Below are 26,512 nucleotides of genomic sequence, written 5' to 3'. Positions count from 1 at the left end.
GAGCTCCCATTAGGAATTTCAGAACCAAGTTCAAATCCCATCCCGGCACCTGGAACGGGGACGGTGGAAACACATTAGTGAGCCCTTTCAGAAACTGAGAAATCAAAGGAATCTTAAAATAAGAACACTCTGCACTTAAATAAGGACAGCACCGCAAGGTAACCCTTAATGGTACCCATTTGCAGGCCCTTGTGGGCTAATGAAAGCAAAAAAGACAGAACCACAGGAATTGAACACTGAAAAGGATCCCCATTCTGAACCCTGCACCAGTCGCAGAACTTTCTCCAACGGCAACGGTACAGGGATTTTGTTGCTGGCCTTCTGGCCGAAAGCAACACCTCCATCACGTCTTCAGGGAGATCCCAATCCTTGTACCTCAACCTTTCAGAAACCAAGCATGAAGGTTGCGAGACTGGACCTCTGGAAGGAGAACTCGACCCCCCTCCCGTGAGAGCAGATCGTCTCGATAGGGAAGACGGCGTGGAGGGCCGATGGACATGTCGAGAAGGGCCGGGTACCACACTCTCCTGGCCCCTGCCGGAGCAATGAGGATCATTCGGGAACCGAACCTCCGCAACACTTGCCGAATGGCAGGGACTGGAGGAAACGCATATAGCAGTGAGAAGGACCACTCTACTACGAACGCGTCCCCTAAGGCTCCTCTTATAGGAAATTCCCACAAGCAGAATCTCTCACACCTCCGGTTTACACTGGTGGCGAAGAGATCCTCTTGTGGGGTCCCCCATAGGGTGAAGATCTCCAACAGGACTTCCTGAGCCAACTCCCACTCGTGAGAGACCGTGCTCTGCCTGCTCAGAGTGTCCGCCTCCGCTTTTTCGTCTCCGGCCAGATGAACTGCTGAGATCGACATTTCCTGGTCGATGGCCCAGAACCAGAGCTGCACCACCTCTCTGCACAGTGGGAGTGACCCTGCCCCCCCCCCTTTTTGTTGAGGTAGTGCATTGTCACTGTATTGTCTGACATAATCAGGTAATTTTTCCCACGCACAGACGGCAGAAAAGCCTTCAGGGCTAGTCTGACAGCCCGCAGCTCTAACAGATTGATGTGGAGTCTGGACTCCGACGGAGACCAACGACCGCTGACTGTCAACTCATTGGCATGAGCTCCCCATCCCGTGAGGGATGCGTCCATCACATCATCACCTTCGGCCGGGGTAGCCAAAATGGTGCTCCCTGCATCAGATTGCCTTCATTGGCCCACCACAGAAATTCCTGGGCTACCGATGGCGGTACCTGAACGGGATCAGACATCCTGCCGAAGGACTGCAACCACTGCATCTTGAGAGCCCACTGCAGAGATCTCATCGCAGCCTGGCCTCCGGAACCAATAGAATGCAGGATGCCATGAGGCCGAGCAACCTCAAGAACTCGGCTGCCGGGAGACTCTGGGCATGTTGAAACTTGTCCACATTCTGCAGAAAGTGATGAGCCCTTACTTGGGGAGGCGAACACTGCCCCAGGGATGTGTCGAGCACTGCTCCAATGTATTGGAGCCGCTGGGTAGGTGTCAAATGGGACTTCTTTAAATTGAGGGAGAAGCCCAGCTTGTGAGGGGAGTGACAAGTGATGGACAGATGATCCAGGACTTGCTCGGGAGAGCGCACCCTGATCAACCAATCGTCCAGGTAGGGGTAGATGTGAATCCCCCCTTTCCTGAGATACGCTGTCACTACCACCATTAGCTTGGTGAAGACCCTCGGGGCGGAGGTCAATCTGAACGGCAGGACCCGAAACTGAAAATGCGAGCCGACAACCGCGAATCTCAGGTACTTCCTGTGTTTGAAATGAATCGGCACATGAAAGTAAGCATCCTTGAGGTCGAGAGACACCAACCAGTCCTGAAGTTGAAGGGCCTGGAGGACTTGAGAGAGAGTAACCATCTTGAACTTGTCCTTCCTGAGGAGCTTGTTCAAACCACGTAAGTCCATGATGGGTCTCAATCCCCCGTCTTTTTTTGGGATAAAAAAATATGGGGAATACCATCCCTTGTTCCTCTCCGCTACAGGCACCAGTTCTATCGCACCTTTCTCCAGCAGGGAGTTGATTTCCTGCGCAAGGTGCGGATCCGGACTCTTCAAAGAGAGCTTCCTCGGTGGATTGTCGTGAGCCTTCTGCCGGAAAGGAAGACAGTAGCCGCGGGCTATGATCTCCAGAACCCACACATCTGAAGTAATGGCACGCCATTCTACAAGATGCTGCGCCAGCCTTCCCCCAACCAGTGAACCATGGGACATGGCCTCATGACTGAGCGGAAGCGGCTGCGGCAGTGCCTGAGGGCAAAGAGGCAACTGCACGAGCGGCTTTGGCACCTCGAGTACCTTGTTTTCCACCTCTGGTACTCCTACGTTGGCCCTTTGACTGGCAGCTCCCCTCGATCTACCAAAAGAAGAGTAGTATCGAAAGGAACCTCCCCTCGATTGCTGTCCCCTAGGACGAAAAGTCGGAGGTTGACCTACTGCAGCGCTCAACGGCTCCGCTGCAGCTTTTGAGGTCTGCAACCTCTCAAGGCTCTTGTCAGCCTTGCTGCCAAAAAGATGGACACCATCAAAGGGCATGTTGAGAAGCCAGGACTGCATATCAGGAGCAAACCCCGACTTCCGCAACCACGCAAACCTGCGCATCACGGTGCTTGCCGCCATGGACCGGCTGACACAGTCTGCCACGTCCAGACCCGACTGAACGGATTCAAACATGGCATCCTTGCCATCCTGAACGAGGGCAAGAAAACCATCCCGTTCCTCCCCTTCAGGAATATGTTCAGCCGCCAAAGATACACAATTCCACAGAGTGTGAGTGAATCTTGCCAGGGCACAAACAGAGTTGGCTGCCTTTAAAGGCATACCCGCAGATGAAAATACTTTCTACGTCCAACCGTCAAAGCGATGGTCATCCCTATTCGGAGGGATGGTAGGGTACGCAGCCTGCTTAGCTGGGGCCGTAGCCGCCTGCACCACCAAACTCTTTGGAGTGGGGTGCGTAGACAAGTAGCAGGGGTCGCCACTGGCTGGGCGGTATTTTTTCGGTAGCGACTTATTCACTGCCGGGAGACTCTCCGGAGCAGTCCAAGTCACTGCCACCCTTTTTTATAAGGCTATATGAAATGGCAGCACCGGGTCAGTTGGTGGACCTTGGTCCAACATATCTGTCAGGTCTCCTGCAGAAAATCCACAGGTGGAGCAGACCACCCCAAATACTCAGTCACCCTCGACATGAGACGCCTGTTCGAGGACTCAGCATGAGTACCAGGCTCAGGCCTGCCAAACTCAACCTCCGGAGAGGTGTCCAGACCACTGGCGTCATGGAAGAACTGACGTAGGTCTTCCATCTGGCTGTGACCAGACAACAGGTCATCAGGAACCTCAGGGGGTACAAACCCCCTCCTCATCTGACCCTTCTTCTACCTCTTATGTAATCCAAAGGCTGGAATAAATCCCTGGATGAAGGAACAGAAAAAGACAGGCCTCACTGATTTACTCAGGGGCCTTCCTCAGCGGATCGACGGCCCTCCGGTAAAGCCTCCTCAAAAGGCATCGAGGGTGCCGATGGAATCGGCGTTGACATCGAGTGAGGCGCCGATGACTTCGACAACGGCTTAGAGGCCGGAGCCCCGAACGTGTCCTTCGGCGCCCTTGGCGCTGATGGCATCGACAACTTCCTCGGAGCCGGAGCCTCGAGAGAGAGTCCCTCGACGGACATGGCGCTGATGGTGTCGATGCCTTCTTAGAAGGCCTCACAGGCTCAGACGGTCTCGAGGGCGCCTAGGACTGGGACCTGGACCTGACACGGCTATGTCAATCGACCTTGTCCGATCGGGACCTCAGCGGCTCCCGATGATCGCACCGACTGCCCGAGCCCAAAGGCGTGCGAGCGGTGGCCCTAACGCTTTCCTTACCGGCTTCTCTCGAAGGCACGGACGAACTGTGCCCTGCGATTTGAAAATCGCCATCTCATTGCGAAATGCGTCCAATTCCGCCGGTGATGAATGCTTGTTGGGACAAGCCACCCGCCATCTGGCGGAGTCCTAGGACGAGGAAGGCGACCGATGAAGGCGCTTCCGAGAGTGCCTGGAAGAAGCAGAGGAATGGCGATACCCACTCTGAGAACGAGACCCCCTGGACTTACGCCGACGACAGGGACAGCGTATCGACGTCATCGACATAGGACCCTGACGCCAACATTTTTTCCGAAGCAGCTCAGCTGTGGACATTACTGTCAGAGATATGGAATACGTCGGAGAACACAATCCCCTCGAAATATAATTATGGAATGCACAAAATGCTCCACCTTGACAGGGTCTGTTTGATCACAGCCCTGCCAGCAGGAGCACCAGCATGACCGACAAAAAGTTAGTCATCTTTCCTGACATCCCTCATACGAGAGATGTAGAAGCGGAGCGCCTGCACCGGATCCAGCCGATAGAACTGCTGCGCTAAAATTGGAAGGGTGAAGAGAGGAAAAAACACAGGAAGATTGATCTTTTGAGAGCAATGACAACTAAGACCACTTTAGGAAGGAAGGACTTCCTCACACTGAACGTCATCCTTCTCTCAGGAGAAAACCAAATAAGAAGTTTTGACAGACAATGCTCACTCACAGTCTTGTGGAAGTGATGGCCACCAGGAAAATCTCCGTAAGAGTGAGCAAACTTAAGGAGCATGAATGGAGGGGCTCAATTGAAGTGCCCAGAATAAGTCATGACAACACTATATTAAAATCCTACGCCCGAACAACAAACTGGTACAGTGAAAACAAATTGCACAATCCCTGCAAAAACTGCATAACTGTGGTGATTGGGAAGAAAGAGCCCTGCTTGGGGGTCCTTTGGAAAACAGAGATAACGGCTTGGTACCCCTTCGCAGTGCGAATCTGCAGGCCCCTCCGGGCCAAGGAAGCAAGAAACCCAACACAGAATATGGGAGTAAAGATAAAGTTCAGATCCCTCTCCCAATTGCAAGCTGAGAACTTATGCCCAGTGGGCACAAATAGACAAGGTGGCAAGTCTCTGAGCAAAGAGAAGCACGCCCACGACATCATCCGACAACTGCCACTCCTTTTATACCAGCCTCTCAGCAGCCAAACCTGAAAGTTCAGGCTGCTGAGGTTCAGATGGAAGAGCCGCCCTTCAATTTGGCAGAGAAGATCCACCCTCGTTGAAGGGTGCCAGGTAGGGCAGATGGACATGTCCAGCAACTCTGGGTATCATGTTCTCTGAGCCCAGTCTGGAGCGATCTAAATCATCATGGACTAAAACAGCTGTAACCTCCTGAGAACCAGTGAAATGGCAGGAATGTCTATAGTAGGTTGAACGTCCATTTTACAGTCAGTTTGTCCCCATAGCAGTATGCTGAGAAAAGTCTCTGGAGCAGAACGACTCGGGTCCACTTGGTGTCCCCCACGTGGAGAACATCTTCTCCAAAAATTCCTGGAAGAGCCTCCACTTGTCTCAGCCGTTCTACGTCCTGGAGAGAGAAGCCACTGTAAGTCGCGCTGTTCCCCAAAGTCAAGAAAAACAGTGGCATTGCTTCTATGCACAGAGGCATGGGCCCTACACCACTTAATTTGTTGAGGTAATACATGGCCACCGTGTTGTCAGTCTAATCCCCCTCAATTCCAGCAAGTTGATGTGTGCCCGAAACTGAGGGTGAACACAAGCCTCACTGTCATATTTTAAGGGTGGGACCCCAGCCCTTCAAGGACACAAGAGTGATCACCTTTAGTTTGGGCCAGGGTTGCCAATGCAATGCCTCCTTCGGTAGGTTGCCTCAAATGGACCTTCAGGCAAGATCTTGGGAAGCTTTGGCCCAGAATTGCAAAAGGTCTGACATGTTCCCACAGACAACAGAGAAGCCACTGAAACTACCTCATTCGCAAACCGAGCCAGCAGCACTACAAGAAGGCAGAGGCCAGCACTCCCTCCTAGGAATGGACGACATGATCCATCATTAATATGTCAACCACTCGAACATCGGGCAGGAACGCCCTGTCCAGGCAAGTGTCAGAGACTGCTCCGATAAAACTGAGGGACCGGATGGCGAAACCTGGGGCTTCTTGAAGTTCAGGAAGAAGCTCAAGCTGTGCAACATGATGCATGTCCAGTATAGATGTGCAGGTGCCTGGTCTGGTAAACAAGCTCAGATGAGCCAGTCATCCAGGTATGGAAATACATGAATGCCTTCTCTACTAAAGTGAGATGCAAAATAATTGCCAGTAGCTTGGTGAAGACCCTGGGTGGCGAAGATGGACTGAATGGCACGAATTTGAATTAGAAATCTCAGGTGTTTCGCGTGCTTAAGATGAATTGGCACATGGAAGTAGGGATACTGAACATCAAGTGACACCAACTAGTTCGGCAGATGGAGGGATTGGAGGATCTGGGCCAGAGCATCATCTTCAATTTGTCCTTGTGCAGGTTTCAATTCAAGAGCCTAAGATCCAAGATACGGTGCAAAGCAAAAATTGGGGAATGGCGGGCTGATATTCTGTACTTTAACGTTATGGAGATGGGGTACAATGGATTATCCATTCATCAAACTGACACAAGAGACATGTGGGGCTTATATATAAATTATCTGTTATCACAGTCACGTGGGGTGAATGACGTCCCGCCCCAACCCCCCGGGGAATAAAGAGACACACCGTGATACAGAGTCAATAGAATACAAAAAGGTGGACAATCCCAAGCCGACCAGAAGATGGCGAAGAAAGATATTAATTTGCTCCAAAATTAGCATGCTGTGAACTCCATAAATCTGATACCCAAGAAACAAACAAAATGTGACGCCCTGATTGAAGTATTGTCACTAATGTGGGGTGGGAGGAATATTGGGGAAGAGTTAATGTTGGCATGTAGATGCGGGTTGTGTTGAAAAACGCTCCCCCCAAAAAGAAACACGAAATAAAAAAGATAGTTGCAAAGCTCAGTCTTTCTTCAGAACCAGAAAGTAGACTGAATAACAGCCCTTGCCTTGTCCGCAGAGTAGCACCAGTTCTCCGCTAGAACCTAGCAAACCTGGCAAACCTCCCACAACAGGAGAGAATCCGGAGGCAGGGGGGAACTGAAAGGAGTGTTGTCTGGAGGGTGCTGAGCTAACAGGAGACAATATTCCTGGTGTACGACCTGTAAGGCCAAACTGTCCAACAGTTGTGCAACAGGGTGCAACACGATTCCCGTGCTGAATGGGGACATTCTCCCTTCTGATGATTGAATTTGCCTTCACATCTGCTTGTGCCTTGGGGGAAAAGAGGGCATCATTGAGGCAGAGACACCACCTCTGGGAACTCGCTGACCTCTTCCCCCAAGGGAAGGCATAGCTCTGCTCGCTCAGGGCCCCTGACCTCTTCCACGGTGTGCATAAGATGGAAAGGGCCAAAAACCCCTACCTCTGCCAGCATGAGCGGAGGGTTGCTCTACCGCCAGACCCAAGGACTTAGCCATGGCCTTAAGAGGATTGGAACCTCTGCAGGGAATCATCTGCCGTAGACCTAAAAAATTATATGCCTGTCAAAAGGAATATTCAGGAGCTTTGCCTACACAACCTGGGTAAACCCTCTAGTTCTCATCACAGTAACTGTAGCCATCACCCATGTCACACAGTCAGCAGTGTCAAGGCCAGACCGTAGCATCTGAAGGGATGCTTCATTACGATCCGGGACTATGGCACCAAGCCCCCCCCCCTTATGTAACAGGCTGACAGATGCTCAGCAGCTTCCAAGATCGCTGACCAGAGGCCTATTTCTTGCTCTCCGTCAGGATTAAAATAGGGAAACAAGGATGTCTTCGAGTTGGCTATTGCAGCCTGAACCAACAAGCTCTCAAGAAAGTTATGAGTGGACAGCTGGATCAGAAGGCGCCGGACGTTGCTTCTTTGGTAGGTCTCAGTTAACTGCAGGGATGGAGGCAGGCGTCTTGCACACTTCAAAACCACGGCCTCCATTGTCAGGTTAAAGTGCAGCCAGGCCTCTCTTAGGGGGCACTCCTCCGAATGTTCATAAGGTCGAATTGAACTTTGGCCATCAGTCATTGGAATGAAGCTTGAGGTTTTCCTGGATTCGGCAAGATGTCCAACTCAAGGGAGGTATCCAAACCACTGGCCTCCTGCAGGTTGAAAGCCAGCTCCAACCCGCTCATCCCCTTCGCTGTAAAACTCCTTTAGAAATTCTCACTTCTCTAGGGCATAGAGGAGCCAACCAAAAAGAGATAGGATCACCCTTTTCATTGAAGATTTCTCTCATCTTTGATATGAAGCCCCCCATAGGAAGAGGAGCGTAATTCAGAGAAGTGCCAGCATTGCAACGGTTGGCACAAACGCCAGACACTCGACCCCAGAGGATGAGCGGGTCGGCACAATGCTGGGTCCTCATCAATGGGAACCGTGGCCTGCATGTTTGTCCAAGAGCAGAAATTCTTTGTGAGCAAGACCTCTTGCGGTGCTGCTGCTTCTCCTTTTGGGCCGGGGATCACTCTTCTGTTTTCAGTTCCGTGTTCGGGGACATCGATCAAGTCCTTTTTAGTTTTTCTCCTTGTGGAAAAATGTGAAGAGCTTTGTGCCTTTTTGCCTGAGAGCCTTAGGGTGCATAGACTGATGCAATACGCAGTCCTGTGGGTTGTGTCCCCCTCCCAATATTCTGTGGGGGTGAGAGAACAAACGCTTGTCAGCAGTCTGCACAGGATTTAAAGCCAGATTGTGGTGGTCGATAAAGGTCCCAATGATAAAGAAGGGTTTGTGTTGCAAGCGCCATATTGGTGACTGGGAGGGTGGGGGCAGCGATGTTACGCAATGTTGCGAGTTAGCATGTATCTAGTATAGCTAACAAGGAAGTGATAAGTGTTTCTTTGTGTTTAAGCTGATACATTTTATATTTGCAATCGTGCAGCAAGATAATGTCAAATCTGCTGATACAATATAAAAGCAATGTAGGGGTGTGGTGTGCCTCGTAGCCCCTAAAAGTTGGGTCAGTGAGGAGCTTCATATGCGCATGTGAGATAGGGGATTTGCAATGTGTTTGCTGGAATTCCCTTTCGTGGCAGGTTTGCAGCTCCCTGCTGAGGGAGTCTGTGATAGTGTTCTTGATACCCGCCAGGTGAAATGGGATAAAAAAACAACATGCCTTGAAGAATGGCCCAGTGCCACAGTGCCTACGCCTCCATTGAGAGTGCGGTGGAGCAAGTCCCACCTTGTTTCGGATGTATAACATAGTGGTGGTGTTGTCTCTGAAGATCCTTCCCACTTGTCCTTGCAGGAGAGGTACGAAAGACTTGAGGGCTCAAAACATGACCGCAGCTCCAGGAAACTGATGTGCAGAGCCTTCTCCCCTGCAAGCCGGAGTCCTCTGGTGTGAGACTGTCTGGTTTGGGGGCATGAAACGGGGCTCTTTGTGCGAGGTGCTTGCGTACTCCCCACCAACAAATGGATTGCCTGAACTGAGGGCGGTCTTGTCTGCCCACTTGCACATGATTTGGAGCCTACTGGTGTCCAGGAACTCCTGTACCGGTCTCATCTGCAGCCTGCAGAACGGAATCAGGTGAATGCAGGACATCATACCCAGAAGCGATTTGATGAGGTGCACCTCTGTGACTCTTGTTGCGGTCAGCCGGCATACCTTCCCCAATATGGCTGCCACTCTTTCCTCTGAGGGCAATGCTAGAGATGCCACTGTGTTGAGATGACCTCCCAGAAACAGCACGTTCTGCGATGGCACTACGCAGGATTTCGGATAATTGATGGAAAATCTGAGCTCCATCTGGAGGCGTATGGCCTTGTTGGTGTGTTGCACAGCCAGGGCTTGAGAGGGGGACCGGATAAGCCAGTTGTCCAGGTATGGATAAACGTGTAAGCGCTTGAAACGTAGGTGGGCTGTCACAGGCGCTAGGCATTTTGTGAAAACCCTCGACACAGACTTCAGGCCAAAGGTCAGAGCCTTGAACTGAAAATGACATCCTAGAACCACAAAGTGTAAGAATGTCCGATGCTTCGTGTGTATAAGGGACGTGAAAATAGGCATCCTCCAGGTCTAGCATAGCCAGTAAATCCCTTTCTTCCAGTTGGCCGAGCACTTGCTGCAACATGACCTTCCTGAACTTTTGAGGCTTCATGAATTTGTTGAGGTGCAATAAAATCTAGGATTTGGCGCCATCCCCCTGACTTCCGGACTAGAAAGTATCTGGAGCAGAGGGATGGATTCCTTGGCCCCCTTTTTTTGTAAACATCGCCTGTACCTTTTGTAGCAGTTGGTCCATGTGTAGTTCCTTTCTTGCCATCGGAGGGGTGTGTGGACACCTTTGTTCGAATTCCAGGATGTGTCCTTGGCATATTACATCAGCACGCATTCGTTGGTGGTGATGTTTTCCCACTCCTTGACGAACTGCGTTAAGTGGCCCCAAACTGGGGTGTGAAAGTGCAGGTCTGGGCCCTGGGCCGGGTTAGGCTTGTTCGGGCGTTTGCCCCTTTGTCTGCCGACAACGCCGACATTGAGCCCCACCTCCATATGCCTGCGACCAGCCTATGTATGACTCTTATAAAGAGGAGCGGGAGGGTTGGTGGTAGGAGATGGTTGTGTAGTCCTTAGACGATATGAACTTTCCTCTGGATGACCGAAAGGACAAAGATCGTCGCTGCTGTAAAGTCCCCAGCGTCCTAGAAGTCTCTGTATCCATTTTTATTGCTGGCATCATCTTATCCACCCGCTTGCCGTACAGGTTATCTCCATTGAAGAGCATATCAATGACTTTTGGTTGCACATTCGGCCTGGAATTGGTGGTCTTAAGCCACCACTGTCATCTTAGAGCCACTCCATTGCCCATCTGGCAAAAATCTGAGTCCGCCACGTCAAAAGCCACAGTAATGGTGTGATCAGAGGTTACCTCTCCTTCCTGAAACAGGGCTAAGGCCCCCATCTTCTTGTCCTCTGGGAGGAAATCCAGGATTGGACCAAGCTTATACCATAACTACTTGTCATAGCGAGCCAGTATGGCCAGGGCATTGGCAGCTTTTACTGTTGAGGCGGCAGTATAGATAAAACGCTTGCCCATATCGTTCAGCTTCTTCCCTACCTGGTCAGGAAGAACCAAGGATTTTGGGGATGGGTTTGCCGACCGGTTACCTGCAGCGGCTGAGTCCACTGAGTCCGGGGACGGTTGGGAACTTGGGCATTTAGGTGCTGAATCCGGGACCCGATGCTTCTTTTCCAGCATGTCCCGTCTCGGCCGGGCCGAATTCAGGGTCTTCATAAGGGCTAAGCCCTCTTCCCATATGTCATCCAATAGTGGAATAGAAGTCACAGTCTTCCTGGATGATGCCGGTCTTTCACAGAAGAATCCATCCTTTTTATTTTCCCAGTGCACCAAGTTAAACAGGGTAGATGCCCTTGACAACATGGAGTGGAAGGAACCCAGTCCATCCAGAGGCAACGCCCTGGGGTGTCATCTGCAACCAGGGGCAGTCTGTCAGCTGTTATGAAGTCGTCAAACTCATCCGTGTCTGTTCCTGTATCCTCCGCCACTGTGTCTGTTAGGGGCGGTTCGCCAACTTGTGCTGTGGACGTGGAGGCTGGTGTCCGCTGCCTCGGCGCTGGTGGGCATGTGCAAGACCTATCCCTTGGCCCTGGAGGGCTCTGCTCAGGGGTTGGTTCCAACAGAGCAGTATGTGGAGGGAGACGTATTTCGGACACCAGGTTGTGCAGAGTAGTAAGAATATCCAGAGATAAGTCCCTCTGACCCGCTGGTATGGGCGCCAACATGCCAGCACCTTCCGCTGGCCTCAATGGACTAAATAGTTCCCTCAGTGGGATCCCTTACCCATAGGGTTGTCACCTTCCTGGTCCGAGGACCAGCATCCCTGCAACTCGTCCTCCGAACTGTAGATCTCTATGAAAGGCTCTCTTGATCTCCCTCCGGATCCAGCTTCTGGAAAAGAAGATGACAAGATTGGAGCCTTCACCGACTCAGTAGTCGTGGTCGAGGCGACCATAGTCCTGGCCGGGGCGGTAGTAGCCACAGGCCGGGGAGGTAGGGTAACCCTTGTCGAAGAAGATTTAATTGTCATCGACAGTGTCATCGTCGAAGAGCTGGTCATAGTAGGCGTTGACAAGGACTTTGCTGGGGGGACCTTTGTCTGTGACTCGCTGACGGCTCCGCCATTGACGAGGGTCTGGATGCAGACAGCTTGGATGAGTCTTCCTTGCGAGTTTCTTTCCTTGGCCTATGTTTCGACAAAACACCATGTTTCGAAGAGGAAGGCAGCCTTTCAGATGACATACCACTCACCGGCAGGCTTACGGTGAAGGTGAGCAAGCATTCTCCGAACTGGGACCCACTGCTGAGGCGGCCCTTGTCGAGTCGGCAGCGGGGCGCTTTGCCTTTTTATGGGTCTCCTGTGAGAAAGCATTCTCAGGGATCTCTACCTCTTCCCAGAGGGGGACGTTCGCCCTGACCTGGATGCGGCCTGCGCACCCCCAGGGGTGGCCCTTTCCTTCTTCAGCCAAGCCACCAACCTATGGTAACAGTCTTGCTTTGTCTTGGTGGGAAAACCCCAGCAGATTTCACATCAGTGCTCAGGATGTAGACAGTAAAGGCACTTTGTGTGCCTGTCTTCCACACAGACGTTCCTCAATCCACATATGGCGCAGAGCGTGAAAATGCTCCTCTTGCCTTCCTCGGACTTGGTGAGGTGTGAAGTAGGCCTCAACTAGGCCCTTTCCACTTGACACGAAGATCCGACAGTGTAGTGGTCCAATCTTCACTGGCAACAGGCCTCCGTCGCAGGATCTGGTTAGCGGGCGGTCAAAGCTGTAAGAAAGACATGGTATCAAACTAAGACAGACACAAGTGACCACAGTTCAAGAGTGTGATAAACGCCTATCTAAACCTAAATTTAAGATGGGAGCTACAACCATCAAATAATAATAATAATGCAGTCCCAGTGCAGTCTCATCAAAATAAAAGGGCCTATACTAAAAAAAAAAAAAAAAAACGATTGCCAATCCTTACCGCTAATTTGTGGGGGAATGTTCATGAATAAGAAAGAAGGGTTCACAAAATGTTAAGTCAGGATGTTCAGGTCTTTGGCCTCCCTTCCCCATGTTTTCAGCACAGGACAAGGCGGTTCACTCGAGCATAGCACACTCTTGGGCTTCTTCGGCATGAGGACACAGTTCCATTACCAACATCAGGGCCTTCTCTGCCCAAGTCTCTTGTGTTTGGAAAGTCTCTTGATTGAGATGGCCTGATGTACCAAAAACAAACGAAAGGTTCTTTCAAAGATACGCAAGTTAGGTGAATCACTCTTCACCCTGGGGAAGGAGATACCACGTCTCACCATTCGGTATCCCACTTCCACTTCCCGAAGACCCCTCATCCAGGTGATCCCCTCTTGCAAGCTCAGATCCCCTTTTATACAACCAGTCTCCCTCAGCCAGGCTCAGACTAGTCTCAGTTCAATTAGTTGGCATCCCTCAGTCGGGTTCACATAAGCCACAGCAATACCTTTTCTCGGTGACTTACGGTTCACCCCGGATCCCCCTCTTCCGGGCACAGATCCTATTTTCACAATTACAGTTTGTATTAGCTATCGAACACTTTCGAATGTGCACAGGGTTTAGATGGACCCATTGCAGGACCACTTCAATTTCCCAGTTCACAATTTCACACGCTCAGCTGGATACTTAACGGAGACCTTTCGAATGAGCACCCAAGTGGCGCGGGATCACTCTGTAATATAGTATCCACTTTAGTTTAAAAAGTTCAGGCAAGCCTTGGATATTCAATTATATTCGCGCCATTCATCACATACGCCTTAAACCTTGCTCTTTGCAGATTTATTCATACAATATTGTTGCTTGCAACCTTGGTTCTAACACAGACCGGTCTGCTATCGGTCCCCCCCAACTGTGTTGACTTTATTGGAGTGGCTTTGTCGGAGCCACGACAGTACCACGTTGGCAATCGCTCCTCCCCGCCACGGCTGTTGATTCGGGAAAGCCCCGGGTACCTTTGACACACAATGCACCTTTCGTCAGCTTTAATTCCGTGTTTTATGTTTCTTATCCTCGAGGGCTCGTGAAAGTAACAGTTTTGTTCCTCTGAAAAGGTCAAGGCCAATTCCCTCCTGGCAACCCTTTCTGGTCTCATCGTCTTTCTCCTCGTATTAAACCGCCATCTCGGAACTGCTGCTTCCTTGTGTGTTTTGCTTTGCTCAAAGCGTGCTTTCGTTCTCCGCCTTTTATCTGTATGAGGAAGGGTAATGGGTCAGGTGTGTGTAATTATCAGTAATTGCCCGACTCTGCCGGACCCTTGTGTTGGGACATGTCAGGTATACGGCTCTGGTGTTAATCCGTTGTCGTTCCTGGTGAACTGTCTGTGAGAAAGTGTTCGGGTTGGGAAAGGGGGCAGGGGGGCGAGCTTCTAGGTATTTTACTTGGTAGGATGGCAAAAGGTGTTCCAGGAAAGGGGATACTGCATCTCACCCTTCAGTATCCCACTTCCACCCCTCCAGAAAACCCCTCATCCAGGTGATCCTCCCGCACTGGCCCACCCCCTGGAACTGGTTCCAATAGCGATGGGCGGTTCCTGGACACCTGGATGACAGATCCCCGGGGACTAGCGGGTGAGACACCTTCAGGTTTCCCACAAAATGGATTGTTTTAACAAAAATAGAACACAAACAGCAAAATCGAGAGGTAGCTTGTGGAGCAACTAAAGAGGACTCCCAGCACTGAAGCGTGCAGTAGAAAATCTGAAGATGGCCACCGGGGGGTGGGGCTTAGGGAGACAATGGTCATGGGATGGTTTCATTATGACCCAGACGTCAGTGATTGGTTAGTAGGAGAAAGACAGTTTAAGCTATGAAGCAGGACTGCTTTCTTTTTACCAAGCATTCCCAGTCTGACGACCGGGAATATTCATGAGCATGTGAATAGATGCCAGACCTCAGGGTGGAGAAGTATACAATGTGTGAACTTGTGTGATTCGAGGAGACTCAGGTTAGTTTGACTCTGTGGCGTCATCTAGCTCCTCCCGGCCGTTTGTACAATAAACTTGCTTTACGAACGAGATGTAACATCTGCACAGGGTTTAAAGCCTGACCCCTTCATGAGATTTGATATAATGCAAAATTCAAAGTAGCAGTGTTCCAGAAGCAGACTGAGTTTGCAGAAGAAAGGAACTGAGTGAATGAGGCACAGCGCCTCAATATATGCTGGCCACGACGCCATGTCCGGTGCAAGCGAAGCTGATACAGAGTCATGGCCCCTGATGGCAGAAATGTTTCTGAAGAAGAGGTACGCTGGAGATCGATCATAGATGCGAATTCCGTGGGAGGAAGGAATCCATTACAAGTGATGATTTTCCCTGGTGTTGGCGATGAACTAGAATCTCACGACCAGCAATGTCAAAGGCCACAGAGAGGTCTGAAAGTACTGGGGCCACAGAGGTCTCTTTATTGGTGTTCATGTGGGGGGTTTATTGCTGCAACCAGCTTAGTGCTCCGACATGGGTAAAACATTGGCTGAAATGGGTGAAGGAGTTAGTATTGTTTAAGGAAGGCTTGAAGCTGGCTCTTTAGATGGGCTTGATGATCATGGAAGGAGCAGGCCCAAGAAACACAGGAGCGAAGTTAGACGCTATAGCTGGGTCGAGTGAAGTGTTCTTGAGAAAACAGGAGCAGATTACAACAAGGGGGGTGAGTGTGAGCCGAGAGATGGATTCGGCAGAGAGATCTGCATAAGTAGAGAGGGGAGGGACATAAGATCGAAGATGTAGAGCCGGTGAAGGGATTATGAGGATGCAAAAGAGGAAGCAGGGGATGATGTATGCCAAGTTAAAATCCATATGCCACCCCCAGTCACACCCAGTTCAAGTAACGTTACTTACCTGTAACTGTACTGGTTTCCATTTTAGATTCACATGCTGAGAATAGACAGCAATCTAGTGGTTAGTCTGGAATACAATTGCTGTACCAAATCTAAAAATGGCAACGGATGCTCTGAACACCTGGGGTCCCACAAGGAGATGCTGTCAGGTGGACTTTCCTGTGGCCTAAGAGTAGTGCAAAGCAAGACTGACCCCACACCTAGGTTGCAGATTGTTGTTTCTTAGTTGCTGGGCTCTCTCAGGTCTTAAAATTGCAGAACAATAAAAGGCTACAGTCTTAGGAAGTGACCAGGGTAGTAAAAAGGTAGTGTAATATACAACATACAATAAGAAAATGTCCACACAATATATCTGTAAAGGAAATGTACTTTTCGGTAAAGTTCTTTCTATGGATTCTCCTCCCACAGATTCTACATCTATTCTAGATAGATACTGTCCGTTAGGAAAGATTTTCTTTTTGCACCTTTCCCTCAATAGATTCCTGTGAGACCTACAGTCTTTCAGCTTATTTTGTAACCCTGCCCTCACTTTTGAAGGTCAGTAAGGTCTTCTGCTTTACTTCCCTTGTATGTTTTTCTCATTCTTATGGTGACACTTACTAAGACTGTCAGTACTGAAAGGCTTTGTGTCTCTTTTGGAATTCTTGTATTTTGTATGTTTACAATTGTGCACCCTATCTTATAGGGAAGTGCAGTTGATACCTTGTATCCTTATAACATTTTACCCAATGGCATTTTGGTTACTTTGACGATGTGCCTAACATAAGCAGGTGGCAGCTGTGTGGTTTTTCCCCGTTTTATCATGTTTAACTTTTACATTTAACATGAATGGCTACTTAAAATGGCCATGCCATGAGATTTCCGGTTGTTCTTGGCCATCTTGCTCTTTGGCCTTCTTCCTTCCTTCTCATGTCAGGAAATCCCATATTAATCCCTTTCCCGGTGAAAGCTGCTGCTTTCGCAGGCAACTGGGCTTTGTACGTGAGCCAGAGGAGGGGGCTGGGACAGTCTGGTCCCCGTCCACATACTTCGGCACCCATAAGTCTTTTGGTGGACGGATGTGATGACCAGTGGTTGTCCAGGATTGGACAACTCTGGACTGTTTGAATGTTGCAGATCCTTACCATTGGTGGGCTTAGGCATGCTCCCAGCCCAAATCCTTGATAAAAGGAGGGCTCAACCAGCCGTAAAACAGATCATCATTGGAGCCAAAACCTCTATGAAGAAATTCAGCCCGCTGACACCAGGAAGACCACTCCTGAAGCTGACCAGCATCAACCCCATGGCTGTCCCTGTGAAGTCATGCTCCTCTCCCTGATGTCAAGAAGACCCTTGACGGTACTGCGACCCCAGGAAACCAGTGGGAACAACCAGTCTCGACCCCTGCTTGAATAGAAGAGTGTTCTGAGACTTCGGAAGGGTGCTTGGACCAACCAGTGTACCAACCAGCTCTCTCCTCTGCTACTGCGCTCAAGCCATCGCCATTCTTGGAGGATCTTCAGCTCATGGAACAAGACTCCTGCGCCTGCAATTTCAGTCTTCTTGAATGAAAGGGAGCTGGACTGGGTCAGCATCTGTGTTCGACCCTTGAAGATTGCCCCTCACCGCCTGACCATGGTGACTCCAGTTGCAACAGTCCATCAATCCGTGGAGGTTTCCTGAGGTGGTCTGCCACGCAGAAGTCTTGATCTTTTCCCCCCTGGGTGTTCTGTCTGCAAGCTGTCTGGAACCGATTGCTATGCACGGTGACTGACCAAAACTAAATCCTGCAGCAGAAAGTGACCTCTGCACCAGCAACACTGTGCCTTCCTCTGCGGGACCTTTCACAAAAGAGTGAGTCTCCAATGTATTCCAGAACACTAGCAGTGGTCAGTGGGGTACGTTTACATACCTGTTCTTTCCCCACCCCTGTTCTCCATAGGGCTACATGGGCCTAAAGTCCTTTGCCTAAATCACTCTTTCCTGACTTTGGTCAGTAGAGGCCTGGTCAAGCATCCCTTCAAAGGACTATTTTAAGGACTGGGATTGAGTGATTCAACTTTCCTGAACTTTAACCTTTTGATTCTTATTAACCATAACCACTGGCACCAAATATCTGTTGATACATCTACCAGAAAAGTATCTACTTTGGAACTGGCGAATTCTGGGCAAAATGCTGCAGCCCATTCTAGGATAGGACTGTTCTGTGATTATTCAAATACTACTCTATTTTTCCTAAGGTGCAAACGTATATGTTTGTTTCAGAAGTATATGACAATATTTGACTAGAAGGCTTACTTGCTTAGTGTGTATTTTAAAGGCTGAATAAACTATTGTGTATTTGTACAAGTACCTGCCTAACTGGAATTATTGGTGTTGCTCTGTGTGTGATAAGTGTAGCCCTAGACCACTCTCGCACCTTTCCCGAGACTAAGCTTTGATTGGGTTTGACTAACCTCTCAGGATCTTCCCTGTTCAGCCTAATAGGGTGGCCTCAAAAAATCCTCCCCAACAGCTGATTTTGGAAATCCATCTGAATACATAATATCAACATAAATTAGCAAATTACAACTATCCTTATCATGCTATGCTGCCAATCTAAGTGGAACAACCACATATCCTGAACTAAAGAAAAGCATCTGGAGTGGTTGGGATTGGAGCTCAAAATATACAAAGGATTCCAAGGGCCAAAGTGATAAGAACCCCTGCAGTAGTTAAATCACTGGTTCAAGACTTTTGACAGTAAAACAGTTCCACTAAGGAGATGGCTCTAAGATGCTGGATGTAATCATCAAAAAGCTTTGAGACTTGTAATCCTTCACTATGTAGCTATGTAGAGCTCTGTTAACAGTATCCGAGGCTAGCCTTAAGGACAAAAAAAATTGCCGATGTATACTAACAAGCCAGTGGCAAAAATACTATCTGACCCACACAATGCATCTACCTCGAGACAGAGTCATGGAGCCGACTAAATCAAGAGAAATGTGATCAAAATGCCAAAGAACTGAGGTATCTACTCAGTGTGGGAAAATGTAGGAGAACCAATTCATGATTAACAAAAGAGATGAAGGTGTTCAGGCCATAGGTGCCAGCTCAGGAATTTCGGCCCAACACATAACAAAACCAGTAACACATTTTCTTAAGAATATGTGAAGGCTTAATTCTTATGACGATCTGGATGGTGGTTAGCGGAATTCTGTCAGACTGCAGTTGTTTTCTCAGGGGTTCTCCTTCTATTCTGGCACATAATGCTCAGTTGATGGAACATCCTCTATTAGGCCAGCCATGCAAAACTAGAACCAAATAACTATTTGAAGCAGGCTACATACCACATATTGGAGAGGGAGACATGTTTAAAGAAAAAACATACACCGAAAGGCATACACAATGAAAGGGCAAAATGTGTACTTCATCTATATGAAGTTCTCTTTGGGCGAATGCAGAAGCTCTGCCACATTTCCACAGTTAGGTAATTGGCATATGTTTACACACTACATACATCCATTGAAAAGAAACAGGGAGATGATTATGGAGGATTGTTTGCAGAAAAAGTTGTAACTCAGTGTGAGGCTGCAGCGAAATGAAATAGCAAAATCTAAACTGCATGTGGAATGGTAGAGATGTCTCCTGCCATGAAAGTGGGGAGGAGTGGAGACCAGATCAGGGCAGAGGCCCCTTTCTTCTGTTGCTGGTGCGAGCACTAAAAGGAGACCAGGAATGCAGCCAGCCTAAAACATGGTGGGGGAGAAAGCGAAATATGGAACAATGTTTTCTGCAGAAAAGCAGTTCTGTCCACAACATGGAGAAAGCTAAAGAGAAAATGCTGTAAGGGCAAAATGAATCGACATAACAAAATGACATACTAAAAAATGACAGACTACACCGACCAGATAGACCACCAGACGTCTCCCACCTGATGTCCCAGGGCTGCATTCACATCTTGCAGACATACGGAGGGACGGAGAAGAATTATGCTGCCAGGCGACCTCACAACTATTATGAATGCAGTACAGCGAAGAGCGCTGTTTATTTCATCTCAAAAGCCCTGTTGGGCTTTGTCATCCAGCAGCTGTGCGCCCAACATCTCTTCCTTGTTTTTGCTGCACAATGCCTCCTCTGTCGGGGCCTTCGCCACGAGGTGCAGGGAAAGAAAGCACCTTCCATCATGGCAGCCCTGGTGTGTGGCCTGCCTCAATGCTAGGCTGCCTGACCGCACCTTCCACCAGGGTCTGTTATCAGGACCAATCAGGAACTGGTAGGCGGAAGCCGGCCCCTGACTCCGAAGGCCTGCTTTCAAAAGGCCCTGTCTGAGCATGTCCGAGTATGGGCGAGTCTGGGGGGGACCCCTGCCTCTCTCAATAACCTCAATGCTGCTTTGATTTTGGTTCTCATCAAACGTCCCTGGCCCCTCTGATTTCCACCATGCTTCACCATCACATCTCTTGGAAAATCATCTGGATTGTGGCTGCTGATGACCTTACTCGCCTGGCAAGGCTTCTAGACACTCTTGCAGTCCCTCCTGCGAGTAGCCAACTCAACGTCTTCTTGATTTTTTTTTTTTTACATCTGCCATTGTTGAATCATGTCATTCTGGTGTGCCTTCCCTGAAAATCGAATCAAGGCGTTTTTACATCTTGCCACTGCTGATAATGTGCCTTGCCTGAATTCGCATCTAGGCGTTGTACCATCTGCTTTAATTTCTGTTTGGAGTTGTGCGGAGTGTGCCTCCCCGTCCACTCCATCCCACTCCCCCTCCCCCCTCCTCTCCCTTTTTATAATCACTGGCATTTATTTCTGTTTTTGTGCGTCTTACCCTATCCCCCCCCTCCCCTCTCCATGTCAAGCTCTTGAATTTTGTAATGACCGTCGGGCACGTGCAATTCTCCTGTAATATATTATAACAGTTTTATTTTCATCCTGTATTATGTTGTACCTTTAAACACATTACACTTGCACATTCTGAATACCCCAATGCTTATTAAGAATGTCAATAATTGTTTCGCCCTCCCTGCGTTGGAGCGCTTTGAAACGCTTATTTAAGTGTATAGGCACTTTATAAATGACCAATAAATAAATAAATAAATAAATAAATAAAATGTGGACTACCGAAGGCAGCTAATGACCTTGAAAATAAGTGGACAATATAGGAACTGGATGTGGTAGTTGGTGAACCTGCTAGGGGGGTGAGATACTGTGGTAGAGAGATGCAAGCAAGCAGAGACCACTTTATTTCACACTTTATTTTTTAATTGAAATCATCTCCAAGTGCTTTGCCAATCCGGTCTTTTACAGCAGACAACCAACCAGATGGCAAAGCGAAAGAGCAGGACACACAAGCAACACAGATATCCTGGAATTACCTGCTGAGCTGGTGCAGCTGAGGTGCCCAGGATCGTCAAGTCTGTTCAGTGTGTCCTGCACTATATGCTCAGCCTCCTGTACAGCACTTTGCAGCAGGACAAACCTCTCTTCCAGCAACTGGCACTGCAAAGCATGCTCCCTCTTCTCCTAGCGGATGAAATACAGCACAGCTTTGTAATCACATTTTCTTTATATGGGTTTATGAAACATCACTCCTCCCAACATTCATCACACTATAATGCAACCATCTACACATTCCTCCAACAGCATTGTGCCATCTTCAACATCCCCCAGATCAGACATCCCACACGCCGAGAGGTTCTACACATTGGATGGTGCATGAGTAAACATTTTCATTAATCTCTGACATGTAAACTTGCACACCACACAGGGCGGATGAGGGGAGGGAGACCCGGACTAGGGCGAGAGACACATCACATTTCAAGAGTTCTCTAGAAGTCCAGATCAATTAATTAAGGAACAAGAGTAATGCATTTAATTTTGAACCTACGATTTTCTTTCCATACAAAATAAGTTACACCTCCTAACAATTTGCCGTTGTGAAAGCATTCACACGGATTTGAAAGCTCACACATTCAAATCAAATAGACAGACACATTTCATATACCATTCTTCAGATTAGTGCCCAAGCATCTTCAAAAATGCAATTAGGTACACTTTATATTTTCCAAGAAACGTATTGTATGCACGATTCAATTTGCTAAGACATCAAAAATAATTCAACAAAGCACCCACCTCGTTTCTTCATTTCTTCCTCCTATAAGCAAGCAGCAATGTCATATACTGTGTGCAAAGACAAATCCTTCCATCTTTGCATCTATCGGTGGCAGATAGCCAAATGTCATTATTTATTGTTTTCCCATGCCCTATGATTCAAACCTATTAACTAGTCTCTTCTTAGAGGCCAAATTATTTCATATTTCGAAAGCTATTTCATATCCATATGAGTGATGATAAAGAATACCTTTCAGCAGACTTTGTACTATGAAAAAAAATGGAGATCAAGTTCCTAGTTACATATCTTTCTTGCCACTGACCAGTCGTATTATACTATTACTTTCTGTCTGAGTGTTCTTTTTCAATATTGACCCCCTCCTGTGTGGCTTGATTCCACATGGATTAATCACATTAGCAAAATGCAATGCTATAGTGTATGTCATGTTTTGCAATGCAGACACATCTGTGTTTCCCGATTGTGCTTAGTTGTTTTTGAATGGCACTTCTCATGCCCATTTTGTTCCATGTACATTAAATTGCTTAATCAACAAATGTTGTATACAACAAAATGTAAGAAACTATTCACTGCCAATACAATGTCCCCAAAGATCAAAAAACAATTCATGCTTTATCGGCAAATCAGATTTCATACAAGCAAAAAATGAGCCCTTTTATTGAAACCAAGTATGGCCCTCTCCATGTCTCTCTTTAAGTGCTTTCATATTATAATAAGTAACACACCTTACAGATTATTTTTCAATTGTTTCTCGTTTGTTTCAGATATAGACAACCATAAAACACATTACCAACAATATATCTGAAAATCAATTAAAATCTTACATCACATCCCAATTAATATAAGTGACCAAACAAGCATAACAATGAAAATCAATTGATAAGATCTTATACAATTACAAAACCAGACTATACATATAATCCATGAATTGACTGCACCACATAAATGTGTACAGGGAAAACATAACTACACTTTTCGTAAACGAGAACCAAAAAGATATCCAACTAATCCTAGTTCCTTCATCTTGAATGCCATCATGTCTATTTGATAAAGTGCTTTAATACTAACCCTTTAAGTATTGTACAATTGGCATTCCTCAAGCTAAAAATAATCAATCTTTCCCACAGACTTGCATGTTTCAGAAAGCCACCAGTGTACAGTCAAATATTGGACCAAAGTGGTCAGCATATAAAAATATGCAACCTTGCACTGCACACAATCATGTTTAAATTCTGGAAGAAGGAATTTCGTCCTTGGCTCCAAGTTCTGAGAACATAAAATCAACAGAGTGCAGCTCCTCGAAGGTGTCGTCGATGTTGACAGACGTCTTTCTCTGAAGAATGTGAAGACAATGATTTAGTCGTGGTTGTTGACTTGGCTGTCTGAGTAGTAGTTGTCAGCGAGACCGGCGAGGAAACGGATAAAGTAGATGCTCTGGCAGCCACTGCTGTCGTACACCGGGGGTAGTCGAGGTATGCAACTTATGTCCCCTTTTAGGTTTCTTCACCACGGAAGTGTCCTCTTGTGATCTCGATCATTTCGCACAGGGAGTCTTTTCCACGGGTCTGCTGACCCTAGCAGAGGTGTGAATCCAGACCGAAGCCGATTCTGGGGCCCTGTCACCTGCCTCCAGCCAAGTGACTAACCTTAAACGGCAATCTCTTCGCATTTTAGATGATAACACCTGGCAAATGGAGCAGTTGTAGACATCGTGGTCAGGGTGCAGGCAATATAGGGATTTATCATGCCAGTTGTCCACAAAAACATTCTTTAGGCGACACTTGGAGCAGGACCTAAAAAGGCTTTTCTTGCTGGCTTTAACCATGGCGACGTGGGGAAGGCCTCAGAGAAGAAGGCCTCACACAGCAAGAAGATCAGTCGATGGTCCAGATCTTCACCAGCAATGGATTGTCATGATGCCTACCTCCAAGGAGCCAGGTCCGACCCAGCAACCCCAGAGGCAGGCATCATTTCCCCCAGGGAAGTGCCATCGGGCCCAAGCTGGGGCCCTTTGGGCACAGTCCTGGCGCCTTAGGCGGCAGGCTCATGTTGGACCCCTGTCCTGGCGCCTTAGGCGCCAGGCTCATAAAGCTAGACATGTGTTCAAGTGTTTTAAGGTGCACTTACCTGATGCAGACCATGCTGCTACATCCAGGCCCTCTTGAGGCCTGAATGGAACTACTTTACCTGTGGACCTACTTTCCCCTGGGTGTGGTCGGGGAAGGATACATACCTGATCGGTGGAAGGATACATACCTGGAACTTCTTCCAAAGCTATTTAAACCACGCCCGATCAGCAACTCACGCTTCGCGTTGTTCTGCTCCTCGCAGCTGGACGCTCACCGTGTCAGCTCCTGCATCTGGACTTCAGCCACGCCTGTCAGCATCCTGGGTCACCTGCTAAGAGAGAATTGGAGAGAAAGAAGACCTTACCTGCTAAAGCTGCATCACGGAGACTTCACACCGACGATCCTGAAAGGGAAGACATTTTAAAAGCATTTCGCTTCGATCGCTGCAGCGCTGCATTTCACTCACCTTTCCTGGGCACCTCCATCTTCAGCAGCAATCATCCGGATCCGCAGCCACTTCCCAGAGCCTAGAGAGAAAAAGACAAGAACACAAGGTGAGAGAAGGAAGGGAATAGGAAAAGCTCAGTTTCCTTCTAAGATTTACCTGTTGGGTCATTCCCATTTCATTTCGGGTCCTGCCGCTTCCTGGCATTCCGGACCCCGGCCCCTATGGGGAAAAAAGACAAAGACATTGAATGAGCGAATGCAAAGACATTACCCGAACGCTCATCCAGAACTTACCTGTCATTTACTGGAACTGCACGTTTCACTTCGGGTCGGCGCCATATCTCCGGCATTCCGAACCCCGGCCCTTAAGGGGAAAAAAGACATAAGCGTTAGCGCTTGCTGCAATAAGACAATGAACATTATTATTAAGCTTGAACTTTTGAACTTGCTACAGAACTCTTACAGCGCCTTACCTGAATAGTCAAGCTTATTTGAACTCCCATCAAACCTCAATCGAGTGAAGTAACTGGGTTTCAACGCGCCCCTGCATCAGAAGCAGGATGGAGAACTCATCCTTCCAGACCCTACGGTGAGACTTCACGGGGATTCGAGGAAGGGTATCGTGGGGGCCAGGAAGGGAGCGGGAGGCTTGTGCATCATTCCGTCAGTAGGTAATACTCCCTTTTCACGCACAGGGGAATATTCCTGCGAGCCAGTGAGTCCATCTTCAGAGTCCTGTGCTTCACCATAGAAGAAGCATCAGCACTCGAAGCCAGACTTGCGCCTCCGTGGGAATCAGATGAGCGTGACAGAACGCAAAGCCTACCCACAATTTCCCACCCAGGCGCTATGGAGACTTCCGAGACAGATCAGCTGGCCCAGGTTTTGGGGGAATTACGGGCAGAAGTGCACTCAGCCCGCCAGGAGACTAACGCTCTCAAAAGAGAACTGATCCTATCCAAGGAAAGAACAGATGACCTGGCCAAAAGGTTATTGCAGGCCCAGGCAGGGCACACTCTTTTACCTAATTCCGGAGATACTTCCACATCAATGGGTTTGAATAACCCGGTACAAATCAATCTACCTGGACACATGCCTTTGGCCCCGCCTGAACGTTTTGCGGGGGATCCCAAGAAATATGCCGTCTTTATGAACCAATGTCGTTTACACTTTCTATGCAGACCCGGGGCCTTCCCTAACGACCAGACCAAGATAGCCTTTATACTATCTTCCCTCAGTGGCAGTGCTGCCGATTGGTCTATTCCATTGGTAAATCAGGATGATCCCATTCTCCAGAATTTTCGGGGTTTCCAGGCCAGCATGGAGAGATTGTTTGCTCGACACTCTCAAGGATAGGCCCTTGATAACGAACTGCTATCCTTACGACAAGGTAATCAGGATCTTCTGTCCTACGTTGCCACCTTTAATAGACTGGTTGTGGAAACTGGATGGCCAGAAAACAAAAGGATCACATTTTTTTTATTTTTTTATTTGTAACATCTAGTTTTTACAAAAACTTTTATTACAACTTTTCCTTAGAACATTAGTGACGCTTTCCATTAACAATTTAGCTCATGTATTTTCAGATTAGGACTCTGTTTAGAAAGTTTATCACTGAACAGGTAAGATGTGTCGAGCTTCCACTCAGTATCCGAAACCACAGATCTTCCATCTCTTCATTTACTGGCTTAAATTTACTCAAATGGATGGAACGTAACTTGTTTAGGGCCACACATTCGATTGTCAGATGTTTTAGTATTTCTGCAAAGAGATTGCAGTGCCGACAGGCTTCTTCAGTGTCTGGTTTCATTTTTCTCGTCACCTGCATGTGGTTTGTTTTCAGCAGATTTAATCTGAGTCTAAGAAATTTATCTCTAGGATATCTCGATGGAAATTGACATAGGTAGTTTGGCATATTGTCCACTTTATTCTTTGTTGGCCCAAGATTCAATGTTGTTGGCATTGTATCGAGTTTGTTCACGTTGTCTATCCATAACCATTCTTTTAATTTTATTCTC

General features: G+C 48.2%; 1 protein-coding gene across 3 annotated transcripts in view; it reads right to left on the bottom strand.

Moving 5' to 3' along the window:
- Positions 1-26,512, bottom strand: part of HIP1 (huntingtin interacting protein 1) — a 1,552,273-nt gene that overhangs the window by 628,572 nt on the left and 897,189 nt on the right. For all 3 annotated transcript variants that reach the window (XM_069614772.1, XM_069614774.1, XM_069614773.1), the window contains one exon: positions 21,224-21,371. In XM_069614772.1, coding sequence (XP_069470873.1) covers positions 21,224-21,371 — 148 coding nt within the window. The remainder of the gene's footprint in view (positions 1-21,223; positions 21,372-26,512) is intronic.

Source organism: Ambystoma mexicanum, chromosome 9 (genome assembly GCF_040938575.1).
Source record: "Ambystoma mexicanum isolate Mex_15411 chromosome 9, UKY_AmexF1_1, whole genome shotgun sequence".
Lineage (NCBI taxonomy): Eukaryota > Metazoa > Chordata > Amphibia > Caudata > Ambystomatidae > Ambystoma > Ambystoma mexicanum.
This window is presented reverse-complemented; position numbering and strand designations above follow the sequence as displayed.